The sequence below is a fragment of the Gordionus sp. m RMFG-2023 genome, chromosome 3 (genome assembly GCF_954871325.1).
Source record: "Gordionus sp. m RMFG-2023 chromosome 3, tfGorSpeb1-WG-v2, whole genome shotgun sequence".
Taxonomy (NCBI): domain Eukaryota; kingdom Metazoa; phylum Nematomorpha; class Gordioida; order Chordodea; family Parachordodidae; genus Gordionus; species Gordionus sp. m RMFG-2023.
The window spans coordinates 53,493,972-53,507,681 of NC_088777.1; the positions used below are offsets into that span (position 1 = coordinate 53,493,972).

Here is a 13,710-nt window from a genome sequence, read left to right on the forward strand (position 1 = left end):
AATATCGAGGGTTTGGGAGAGTTTTGGTTTGGATTCTTATCTTTGGTTAAAAAGACTGATTTGTAAAAAGGTATCGTTAAGAGTTTAGAAAAAGGATATTATTTAAGTCTGGAGATTTTCTCATATGTGGCAGTGGCAGAAATGTTTGGATCTCTATTTGTTAAATATCAAGGTTTATATAATATTATTTTGGCTAAGTAGTCAGTGCCAATTTTAAAAATTGGCACTTTTTAACAAACACTAGTGTGTAGATCTAGGTAAGATTAATTGTCTTCAAATATTTTTAAGGATAGGAGTAAGGCTTTCATTTTCCTCATAGCAATTATAATTTTAGTTATAAACATTTCATTTTCATATAATTTTCTCACAGCCATATACATGAGATTGTCAACAATCATTTTCTAAACAGATTTCATATTGATATGTTAATTTTTATAGAAACTACTCTTTTTAAGACACGGTTTTATAATTTTAGGCTTTTTCATTTTCAGATTGTATGGCTATATTATAATATTAAATGACAATGACACAACTTTTATAAATAAAAATTCATTATAATGACATCTAAGCTTAAGGAATTGGTCAGCAAAAATAAAAGAAGATATCAGGAGGGTGGATTCGATCTAGATTTGACATGTAAGTTATAGTTTATTTTTATTAAAAATTTATGCAAAAAACTCTTATTAGATTAAAGTATTAATCATCGTAATAATCCTGCCAGAACATATAACTTGATCATTTTTATAAGATTTTTTGTTAGATTTTTGTTCAAAATATAAAGTATCTAAATTATTTTATTTGAATAGTCAACTTGATATATGTCAAGGGCAACATTGTATTTAATGAGTACTTTAAAATTAATATAAATGCATTATAATAAAGTTTAATGATCTTATAATAATCATGAAAATTGAGCTGGTAAGATTATTTTACAAAGTGACAATATGTTATTTTATTACTTTATGGTTTTATGATTGAAATATAATTGATACCAATTTTTCACGATTGATTATCTAGGAATATTAATAGCTTCAATTTTTATTATTTAAGATGATTCTATCAAAAAATAATTAAATCTTTGGTCATTTTTATTACATTTAAAAGGTTAGTATATACTTTAATTATTAAATAAAGCAGAGATACACTGATATTAATATGTTAACAACTATCAATCAATACCATGAGATACCCAATATTATTATCAATCTTGTAAAATAATATAGAAAGTTTAAGTTTAAGACATAATACACTTGAATATTAATTAAGTTTATAGTTGTAATTTATTTTCCTGTTTAAATCAAATATTCATACTCGTAATCTACTAAACAATGACTAAATTTTGTGAATCATTTTTTAATATAAATATTAACCCTACCTATCCATCCTGGCTACCTGCCATTTCTCTAACCCTTGCTAACTGTTGGTGCTAACTTTCTTCAGAAAAAATGGGTCCAGACAGGAATAAAATGCATTAGCGCTGGATAGTTAAGAAGAATTAGCCTAGCACTTGCCCATTATACCATATGATGCTTAATAATAATTGCAAAACATTTTCTTATAAAAATTAACAAATCAAATATTTAATCCTTTTTTTCCTTTTTTTATACATATATTAACCTTACTCCTACATTTGTGCTGGATATCTACCACCTCTCCACCATTAGCTAACATCTTGCTTTATAAAAATTGGTTTTAAAAAACTGCTAACTCTTCACGATGATAACATTCTATTTCGGAGGATTTTGTTAATTGGTTTCAAATCTGGAATGGTCACCAGTATATTTGAAATGATAAATTTATAATATACACTATCAATAATATTAATTAGAGTCGAAATATTTAGTTTTGTTACCCAATTTTATTAATCTAGTCTAATCTTAAGTATGTCCTATATTGTCTTATTTTTCTAACTTATTTCTGTTTAGACCAGCTTATTCAGATCGTGGACTGGTCATCCTATTCTGTTTTGATTCTAAATAGCCTCTTTTTATTCTGTTTAGAGGGAGATATAATAAATGGAGTCAGGTCATGGCCTAAGAGCTAAAAACTAACTATTAAGTCTTAGCCTGAAATACCAAGTTTCCTAGCCCACATCAGTCCTCACCATGAACCCTATGACAATACATTTAGTCAATATCTACTTTTTTCTCCCTTAGGTACACACGTAAAACAACAAAAAAAAGCAAATTCACTAATAATTTAAAAAATACATTATCTAGTAGACACTAAAAATTAGAATCACTTTTTGACTTTTGATTAAATTTATAAAAAATTAATACCTTAAATTCCTATATATTGGATATTTTATTATTATATGAAATCATTATATATTTTATATGCACATGATATATTTATAGATTTTATTATATTTTATTTTACTAATACCATTATATTTTATACATATAACATAAAATATATGCTATAAACGTTATAATAATGTAATTTAATATATGTATCATAATGGTGAAATTATAATAGAATTTGGTAATAATAAGCAACAGGCTTTCTTGATTTAAATCGCCACATGTAACTTCTACAATCCAGAAGCCATATGATTCTATACTAATAATCTTCTACTAAAATTGTTCTTGCTTTTATAAATATGTCTTTGTGAATTTGTAATTTAATTTAAAAATCTTAACCAAAAATTTTAGTTCAACAACTAGATTAGTTTTGCTTGTGTGGATGCAATTAATTTACTTAAGGTTGTTGATTGGAATCTTTAAAAAGAACACTGAATTTTTTTTAGTTAGTACCAATCATCAATATAATATATTACTATTTTTTAAATGGAAAAGGATTCTTACATCTTGAACAATATCATTATGATATCATCTATTACACTTTTGTAATAAGATCCATATCTATTATAGGTTTATTTAGAAAATTAACTAAAACGACGAATATGCTATTAGTTAAATAATGGGAAATATTTTATTCTTTTTTTAAACCAATCTCAAAAAAGTATAAACCCCTCTAAATTGGATGTTACATTATTTATATATATATTCAGCCAAATTTTTGATATACTTGTTTATTATGATAATAAGAAAAATCATTAATCACCTTGCAAATTAAGATAATGTCTATCTAAATTTTAAATGTAAATATCTACAAAGAAACAATAAATTGCTATATCCATTAATGATATGAAGTTGACAATTTTTTTAAAAAAAATATATAGTCATGTAAAAGATTTTTCCATCAAAATTAGAAATGGTGACCAAATATGTATATTATATCATTTCTATAATATGATAACCTTTACGCGCATTGATACATCTCGACAATTTCCGGCGGATAACCTTGAAATATATTTTTTAAATTTTGAATAATAAGATATCTTCCCCAACCTAATCGCCATGGGATTTCCCGCCGAAAAACTGGAAGGGGTGTATAGGAACCATATCGACGACGTGGTCAGGTGATATTTAAATTATCCCCCATTTTATTCAGTTGAATCGGTGTTATCACCAATCTTTAGGGCACTTTATTAAACGGGGTGACCTTGATACCTAAAACGAAGTAGGGCTACGGCCTATTCCTAAATCGTTATCGATTTTTTCACCGATCCGGATTTAAAAACCGGAACACGGATATTGGGAAAACGTGGTATCGATAACGTTGGGTTATAGGTAGAGGTCTGCAAGGGGCTCCAGTTTAACTCCGGCCTGCCCGTTTAAATTATTTTCAACCCTCTCACTCCCACTCCCTCTATAAAGAAAAATTACCCCCACCCCCTCATTCCTCGCCCTTTTATCAAAAAAAATTTTGTTTAACTAACCAGCACGTGATTTAAAAATTAGTTGATTGGTTGGTTTGGCCATTTCTAAAACGTCAGCCCTCCCGCCCATTGTTTTGGAATTATTTGTGATCCGCACAACCCTTGGCAGACCTCTCGAATGTAATATCCGTAGAACCCCTTTAAATTCAACTGTTTCGGGTCGAGCTCAACCCGGTTTTTAAACAATTTATTAAAACCGGAACCGGTCTGACTTTTGGGAGACTCTCTATAAATTTACGATTCATTTATCCTAATTTATTTTTTTTTAAACTTACATCTTCTAGATTTTTCGAGACGAAACATAAAGACCACTACAAAATTTACAATTTGTAAGCCAACAAAAACATTTTTTTTTTTAAAAAAAAAACTTTTAATAATTACGCATTCGTAAATGATATTCTATTTATTACTCTTTTAGCGGTAATTTGATAACGGGAATTTAATCAAAAACCGATTTTCTAAAAGAGATCGAACCCGCCCCTGATCCATATTACCCCGGTTTCGATGGGTTGCCCGTAAATCGGTCTCTGTATGGTCTGCCGTCTCAAAATGCCCAACCAAAAAATTTTTTTAAAACCCGAATTATAGAGTCTTGTATGGCCGAACCGCTGGCCGTTACGTCGTTAACGAAACATTGACCCAACCCAAAATAGATAATATTGTTATTTTCCCTTGGATATATTAGATTTATTGATCCCATCATTTCAATTCGGTGTAGAGGAAGAAGAAAACACCTTCCGGTCGCCGTATTGCCAATATAAAATCACCTTTCAACTTTTATGCCTTCCTAAAGGAGTCTTATCATATTTAATGAAACTACTACGACTATATATATATTCTAAAATACTCTCTTTATTTCATATGTTTGCGGAGGATGTGTTTGTTAATATATATTTTTTCGCGCCATTTATTTTAAAAATTACGGCATCCATATTTATTTTATGAAGGAACTTAAAGTGTGGTTAAAGCTTAAATTAGCCACAAAATGTTTTGTTTGGCGACATATTCCATAAAATGGAGTTCGAATGAGCGAATCAAAAAAAAATTAGGAATATTCTCGAAAAATAATATTAATTTAATTACACAAAACTTGTCTTATTTTTGGCACTCGATAATTTGGGTGACTCCCTAATATGACCTAAATTTTGAGTCCTTATCAAATTCCTATTGGCTACTATTAGAAAATTAAAAGTCTTTATATATTGGGCACTCTAAGTTGGGTAGAGATCTAAGGAAACTATTTTTAATCACGTGACCTGTCAGATTTGACGAGTAATGATTAAATATTTTTTTTAATATACCTTAAATAACCCTAACCCAAATACTCTCAAACTTTTGATTGACACCTAACCCATATTTCTCTAATCTTTAACCTCACATATTAGTTTTTACTTTAAATACATTTCATCCAATCAAAAAATTTTCCTTGAGTCGGGTTCATTTATCTCACCTACTTCAATTAACAATATAATGAACATATGATTTTCTAAGGGGATTCGAACCTAACTTTGGGTTGACGAAAAAAAAAATGATTTTGTATGGCACCTGTCTGTCCAATCTATTCGCAATAAATTTTTTTTTTAAATATCGTTATTAAATTATTTTCATATAATTTAAAATTGTAAACCGTTTTCTTTTCGTGTAAATTAAACAGAGACGATTAAAAAAAAACATATGTTTATTATGATTACAATATTTAATGTCATTTTATAACAGTTTTTAAAATTTAATCTTGATTGGTAGGTAGTAATGTGTCCCCCTCAACCGAAAAATTGCACTTTTTGACCTTCAGATTTTATGTATTACTTACAACATATTTGTATGTTTTTATAATTTTACTAAAATAAAAAAGTCATGTTAAAAAAAATATGCCTTCTGACACACATTTGTCATTGTCACATATTTTTTCATAATTTTTTATTTTATTTTAATATATTTTATTTATATTAATAATATCGATAAAATATATTATTTATATAAAAATTTAATATTTAATATTATCAGGAGATTTATGCATTCGGTCTTTACAAAAAAAAATAAAAAATTATTCTTATGAATTATATTAAAGTTATTATCCTGATATAATTTTAACAGGTGTAAAATTTTTATGTCTTTATAAAATAAAAAAAATTTTAAGATTTGGTATTTGGTAAAAATAAGAGTAAGATATTCGGAAAACCGGCAAACCCGGTCCAGGGCAATCCGGACTGGGACCAGACCTGTCTTTTTAGGTCTCCCGCCATCGATGTGAGTCTCCCGCAATTCACATTTATTTAAATACCGCGATTTTAAAATTTCCGCAAATCGTCCGCAAAAAAATATCGCCCCATTTAACCCCTTTTTTATTTCGCGTTGGTAATTTAATTAACCTTTAAAAAATATATTCGGCTCCAATCTGAAGATGCTGTAAATATTTAGCATTGGATTCTAGTATAATTAACGAATAATAATTCTATATAACAAATATTCTATGTGGGACTACTATAGTCAAAGATGGTTAAAGATGTAAAATAGTATTTATTTTATGTTTTGGGAAACCAAGATATAAATGCCTTAAATATTATGCCGGAGATTTATTGCCTCTTTTCTTTCTTTCTTTCTTTCGAATATCCTAACTGTCATTTACCCTACTCTAATGCCTCATCAGATATATGAAATGTATTTAGGGAGTTCCTAGAAGTACTGCTGATTTGTGGGAGGGGTGGGGGCGCCGAAATATATAAGATTGACACGTGTTAGATTTTTTTTTTAGAAACCAAATTTGTTTAAGCCGATCGTTAAATGGAAATGTCAACATCCATTTAAATAATATTGTTTATAATTTTTTAGTAACCTTTAACTCGAACGAAAAAATTTGATCGACGGGTTATATAAAACAGAAATATATATTTTCTATTTATTTTGACCGGAAACAAATTAAACGGATGTTCGTTAAATATCTTTCGTATTATATATATAAAAAAACCCGTTATAAATATTTTTTTGAATATCAGGTGTTCAGAGCGGTGTTACGACCCCGTTAGGTTCCAAAACAGGGTCGCCATCTACCCCTTCGAGGACCACTCGCCGCCCAAGATGGAATTGATTAAGCCGTTCTGCGAGGACCTCAAGGCTTGGCTCGATCGGGACTCGTCCAACGTCGCCGCTGTCCATTGCAAAGCTGGGAAGGTTTAAATTTTAACTTTTACTTAGCTTTAATTTTTTTTTCTCTCAATGCTACTGTCCTAATCCTAAAGGTGTTCGTTGAGACGGTACGCAGAGTTGATGAACGACTCGACCTGGAACGATTGCTAGCTCAATATTCTAGCCAGAAAAATGTAGCTTATAAGCTTCGAGATATCGCTAATAGATGTTCTAAACCTTTTGTGCCATCCCCATCTGCTAATCACAAAATCTTCTGGGCTCGTGCCGTTTTTTTTTAAAAAAATCCGGCTTAAAGCGAGCCGTTTAACAAGCGTTACAGTTACATTCCAAAAATGGATTCGAATTTTTTTAAAAAGGAACTTAACGCATAGTAAAGGCGAACCTAACTTTTTGATGTCAATATGAGTGATTACTCGGGTTAAACCTCAATCACTCGTACAAGGTGCCACTCAGGGAATGCTTATCTGAAGAAAATTTTTTTTAAGTGGATCGTATGTATTCAATTGGGAATTGAGAAATCATAGGTAAGCCGCAGTAAGGAGCAGAAATAAGGTTTAGAATGATAACCCCGTTAGATTTGACGAGTCACGTGATTATAAATGGACCAATATAATTTTTTAGTAAATCGGATCAACCTTTCTAATTTGCATTTTCCTCCTGAATTGGGCATAATTAGTTTTTTATATTTTTTAAAAAACAATCTTAGTTCTTATCAGTAGGTTTTTAATAAACAACATTTATCATTATTAGGGTCGCACCGGTGTCATGGTATGTTGTTTCCTGCTGCACATAAAGCTCTTCAAGACGGCCAAAGAAGCCCTCAATTTTTACAGCGAAATCAGAACTTCCAATCACAAAGTTTATATGCCTTTCAGTCGAAAATATTATATTATGAATATCATTTGTTTATGATATATATATACCACAATGACATTTATATCCGCCAGGAATGCACCATTTTTTTCTTCAGATCGGAACAGAGCCATTTTGTGTCTTTTAATCCAACTTTCCTTCTTTAATTTATTAAATAATATTTAAAGAAAATATATTTATTTATAAGTTTAGAACATTCTTATAATATTTTAAGCAGAGACCTGCAGACCCGGCCTTAAACCCGGTCAGGCCGTATTTTAATTTTTTTAATTTACCTAGGCCGAGCCGTATATTATAAAACCAAATATTTGAAATCGCCATTATCCGCTGTAAAAAATAAAAAAATATATATTTTAAAAAAAGTCCGGGCTGGGCCTTACAAATGGTACCTCTGCAGGGCTCTGAAAGTGTATTAGGGGAAGGAATAGTCTAAATTTTTGTATTTCGAAATTTAAAATCAACAAAAAAAAATGTCGGCCGATTTCTCTAGAACATTTTTCCGAGAATATATGGAATATTCCCATTTTAGCATTTGTGACAAAAAATAAGTAATTTATTATTTATCATGTTTATAAATAGATAATAATAATTCTTAAATTTAAAATAAAAAAGGAACTTAAACTTCTAACTTTTTAAAGTTTAAAATTGTTTTTTTTTTAAAAAAAATCTCTCTAAAGGGAGTCACCATTCCCAGCCAAATCAGGTACGTCAATTATTACGAGAAGCTTCTTACTCTCAACTTGGATTACAAGCCCGTGCCGATTTACCTTAAAAAGATCCATTTGTATCCCTTACCAAAGTTGCAATTATTTGGTTAGTCAGTTTTATACTATATATTTCTAAAGATCCTGAGGCCTTGGAGTCTGACCTCGGATATCGATTTTTTTTAAGAAGCCCGGTTCCATAAACCTTTTATTTAGAAAAATTAGACGCGTTTCATTTTTTTTTCATCATGGTTTCATAAATTTTAAAAAATAAGAAAAAAACTAGTCTCGTAGGAAATTCTAATCAGTAAGATCCAACCCTCGACCGAGAAGGACTCTAATAAAACTTCTAGATAGTGTTTCTTAGTCAAAAATATTATGCAAGTCTGGAGATTTTGCACATAAGATGGCAGAGGCTTGGGCATCTATTAACGAAATTAGGAGGATTACATCATATTTTAAGGATAAAATATTGGGTTAGCCGTTTAACAACACTACTTCTAGATAATATAATTTATTTTTTTTATAATCCACGAGAAATATGGCTTATTTTGAATTTCAAAAAAAATTAATAACAAGTTTTTTCTTTTTATTTTCCTAGAGTGATTAAATTGTTTTGAACGATTGTAACCTCTTTTTTTAAAAAAAAATAAAATAACGGGAAAAAAAGTACCCGATTTGGAGATAAGCTCGAGTCACAATGGTTCGAACGAAACCAGAGAGTGCGCCAATCACCGCATCGTTAACTTCTCGTTATCCGCCACGTCACTTAATCCCGCCAACCAACAACCATCCGGTCCACCTAATTCGTCGTTATTACCTCCCGAAGAAAGGTTTGTCACCATTTTTTGTTCAAATTCTTTATTTTTACCATTCTAAAGACCTTTCTATATCTCGTATAAGAAGAGGGCCAATTTTTAGATTTGGGTGGCCACTTGGTCATTAATCTTTACACAAATAATCTAGACTTTTGGAAAAAATGAGAGAAAGTTAGAACTTATTTTTCAGCTCCACTCAGAAAAAAGTCATGGTCCTCTCCACTACGACCATTCCCAGTGATCCTGTTTTTTTTTGAACCACAAGTCACATTTTAAATTTAAGATGATCCCTCAATATCCCATTCAAATTTTGATAAAATAATTTGATACATCATCGATCATAATTTTAATAAAATTGTTAAACTTCTGATATTTATAAGTTCTTAATTTGGCAGAAGTTGTTTTCAAATCGCATCAGCCGATCTCGTAAAACGTCACCGCCGCCAATTTTTTTTTATCAGCGCATAATTAAGACTAAGGATTAATTGGATCGATCAAGCGTTTCCGTGTTAAATTTAAGCAAAATAAATACGAAGATACAAGATTGAGTAAACCGCACTATAAAAAAAACGCAACAGTATGCTATAGACGGGGTAAAATAGTCAGTGTTTATAGGATCGATAGCGAAACCCGATCTATCAATGACCTTCTCTATTACATGATGATAAAAAAAAAATTACGCCTCTTTCTATCGACAAACCTTGATAACTGAGTCTTAAATCTCTTCAACGAGATTGTGAAATGAAATGTTTAAATAACGTAATTAATTTTAATCTTTAGATTCATAAAAGTGAGGAAAAAATGGACTTCTAACAAAGAGACCTCAGTCGAACAGATGGAACATTTCAAGCTCGTTCCAAATCGGAAGAACGATAAACTGTATCTCAGCCTCGAAGCTCCCTTGCAACTCAGAGGTGACGTTAAGATTTTGTTTTACAACAAATCCAAAATACGTAAAAAGGTTTTTTTTTTAAAAAAATATTATTTTTTGCGCTAACTTCTTTTAATTTTATTTGTCGATCCACCATGAACCCCCCCCCCCCAATAGATTATGTCATTAATTCTAGTATCGACTAAGTATTAAGATTATTTTTTGGCACGTAATTACAATAGGGTTGTGCCAATATTATTGGGTCGGACCGATTATGTATCTGTAAAATCTCCCGTTCATCACAGGTATAAATTTTTTTAATAAGATGAAAATCCATTTAAATATTTTATTTCAAATTTTCGTAATATATTTGTTTATTAATTATTATGCAGGGTTAATTCTAATATATAAATTAAGTGATTTATCAATAAAAAAAATATTTTATATACTTTTTAGATTCGTGAAATATAAACTATACACTGGTCGTTATAATATATTTAAAAAATAATTTATGTTTGTTAAAATTATAAGATGTTATACTTGTAAATTAGTATGTTAGATGAGTAATATGTATGCATTATAAAAAATTAAAACGATTTGAATGTCTACAGAATACAAAATGGGATAAAATATTGTATCGAATCGATAATCGTCAAATTTATATCGTGGCATCCAAAAAGTGGTATCTGTACAACCCTAGAATACAATTTCAAATAATTTCTTGCATTAAATTGTTTAATCCTTCACTTAATAAGCAAGAGTAGATGAAATGCTATGGTAGCTAAATCATTTTTAAAATATTACACGAATTTCTATGGGTAAAAGTTGTTAATATTAATACAACACATCCGGGGTTTTTATTTAACTGCCTTTTTAACTCCCATCTTAATACACGTCCTCTAGGGTAAGACTCTATTTTCTGGTATCAATCTCCGCTACTTCCTCCCACATCTGCCATCATTTTTTCGGCGGAATTTCCCTTATGCCCAAATCGACTTTCCTATTTTTTTTATAATACACATTTATCCTCATCAAAACTAATCTATAAGGAAAAACTATTCCACCTTTGGTTCAACACCTTTTTCCTGGCACAAAATCATAACCGTTACCACCAAGAAAAGGGTAATTCCGTTAAGAAGCCAACGAATAATGATCTTATCCCACGATTCCATAATGATAATAATCATGGTTATAATCATAAAGAAAAGGACAAAAGTATTCTCGATAGCATCAAATTAGAATTTACTCCCAAGAGAAGATTTACATTCTCTAACCCGTCCCATGCTTTTACCCGAAAAACCGTGAAAGATAGCCTTAGTTCTCCACTCGTCCCTCCTGCTAACGACAGTTTACTGCCACGTGATCTCGGTAAATCAACGGTTTGCAACGGTTTAAATTTTGGCGGTACCATTAAACGAGACGATCATAGCCTTATTGATTCCTACCTCCTTTTGGACACTGATACAGGTTTTTTTATCTGCATAAAGTTAAATTTTACTTCTTTCTTTCCTCAGAATAGATAAATCCATCCTTTAAAAAATATAATATATTTAATTTACTTTTTAATATTATTTCATTGAAAATATATATATAATTTCAAATTCTTTGACAATGTTCTGTGACAAATTAACTTTACTTTTTGAATCAAGTATCATTTTTTCCCAAAATAAAATTTATGAAACTATCAGTTTTTTTTAAAAAAAGAATTTCGCATCTAATAAATATTTCAGCTATTTTTAAATTTTGATTATACAAAATTAGCGGGCACCCGCAAAAATATTTAATTTATAACTAATAAAAATGCCCCCCCCCCTTCTCATTTGAATTCTAATAGTATCCACGTCGCGTTGCTTAAACCAATCTCCCATCCTGCTCGATGACTCAGATCTGCTTACGAATCTAAACTTTCGTGAAAGGCTTAACCACGTTATCAAAAACAATTACGAAAAATCGTCTCTAATCAGTTGTAGTCCTGACGAATCGGAATTTGTTTTCACGAAAAATATCCCCCGATTGGCGGCTACCGCCGCTTCGACCAATGGGGAGCACTCAGATATGGACGAAAGAACAACGAATTACCGCAAAATGGAAATTGATAAGGATGACAAAGAAAAACTCGACAAATATTTTAGCGACGATTTTAATGTTCGAATTATTCACACCTCATAATATTTAAACTAAACTAGCAATTTTTAAGGAAAAAATGTGATTTCGTCAATGAATATAAGAAATTTAAGGTGACAGAGGCGGGAAGTTATGTAAAACCAGAAAACTTTGCCTTTCTTAATTATAAGATTTACTCGAAATCTTAGGGTTATTAAACTCTACTATTTTTTAAAACTATCAACTTGTTTAACACACAAATATTGTATCGTGATACTTTTAGCGATTTTACTGTAATAAAAACGTAAATTCCATAACTCGTTCAAATTTCAAGCTTTTAATAAAAAAAATTTAATTATGTTGATCCCTTACTCTCGTATCTTTCCAAATAGTTGAGAAATTACTCTATTACTAGCCAGTTAGAAACGGACTGGCTCTTGAAAATATCGCTAAACTTTGAAGAAAGCAAAAATAAACAAGGGACTTAATGCTCAGCCAATTTTTTTTTCGGATGCACTTCCATGTAGCCAACTCGCTTAACTATACTTCATATATAATCTAAATTTTTTATTATAAATGATAATGAATTAGGTAACATTGGTGTATACCGTGAATAACCCACCTGACAATTTTTCCCAACTACCTCAAGCATCCAATCTCGATAACCACCACGATATTCCCTGTTCCGTATTCCCCTCCACCATTCGCCGTCAAAAAATTTCGACCTTTAAATGCCCTTCGAATAATTTACCCTCCTTGGGTCTGGGCGATGACGATATAAATCATCACTATCCTCTCAAGAGATGCGAAACGTTATGTTGCCCTCCTAGCCTGGACGGCAAACAGCAAATGACTTCAAAGTTTTTCGCGAATCGTAGCAATAGGTACAACATCTTCAACTCCAAATATTACGGAGCCTCTTTCGACAAGCGTCCAAACAGCCCCGCCTCTCTTCTAACTCTCAAAGGCGTTCGCTTGTTATGACATCCACAAAGCATTTTCGATAGAAAAACCTTACAACATATCTTTATTATAAAATCTCTCCTTATAACAAAAGAATCCATTTATTTGTTTTTGATGACTTAATATTATATATATATATATATTTTTTAGAAATTCAAAAAGATCTCTTGTAATTTCATTATTTTCTATATATATATTTAACTATTTTTTCTAGGGGTATGAATTCTCTTCACTGACAACGATCGTGTACTCTAGTATTTCTATTTTTTAAAAAAAATTAAATTTTTAAATATTGAAATCAAAGCCAAAGTGTAATTTATATATATATATTATATTTATATAAATGTAATGATTAAAAAAAAAAATAACATGTACATTACAAAATGAAAATTATTATTTTTTTATTACATTAGAAGAAGATAAAAAAAACGAAGATAAATGTTTTTATTT

At 30.2% G+C, this 13,710-nt stretch overlaps 1 protein-coding gene across 1 annotated transcript; it reads left to right on the top strand.

Annotated features, from left to right (window-relative positions):
• Positions 1-449: 449 nt before the first annotated feature.
• Positions 450-13,634, top strand: LOC135925980 (phosphatidylinositol 3,4,5-trisphosphate 3-phosphatase and dual-specificity protein phosphatase PTEN-like). Its single transcript, XM_065461600.1, has 11 exons — positions 450-636; positions 3,340-3,424; positions 4,069-4,113; positions 6,778-6,952; positions 7,679-7,786; positions 8,479-8,614; positions 9,176-9,338; positions 10,104-10,284; positions 11,244-11,661; positions 12,029-12,339; positions 12,889-13,634. Exons 1-11 carry the CDS (start codon positions 558-560, stop codon positions 13,279-13,281), a joined length of 2,094 nt encoding a protein of 697 aa, XP_065317672.1. The 5' UTR covers positions 450-557; the 3' UTR covers positions 13,282-13,634.
• The last annotated feature ends 76 nt before the right edge of the window (positions 13,635-13,710 follow it).

What these genes read in the sequence shown, in the direction of transcription:
- LOC135925980 (XM_065461600.1), top strand. Translation starts at nt 558, where the DNA reads ATGACATCTAAGCTTAAGGAATTGGTCAGCAAAAATAAAAGAAGATAT. An exon ending in TCAGAACTTCCAATCACAAA is followed by an intron (nt 7,787 to 8,478) that starts GTTTATATGCCT and finishes ATCTCTCTAAAG; the next exon opens with GGAGTCACCATTCCCAGCCA. An exon ending in ATTTTAGCGACGATTTTAAT is followed by an intron (nt 12,340 to 12,888) that starts GTTCGAATTATT and finishes ATAATGAATTAG; the next exon opens with GTAACATTGGTGTATACCGT.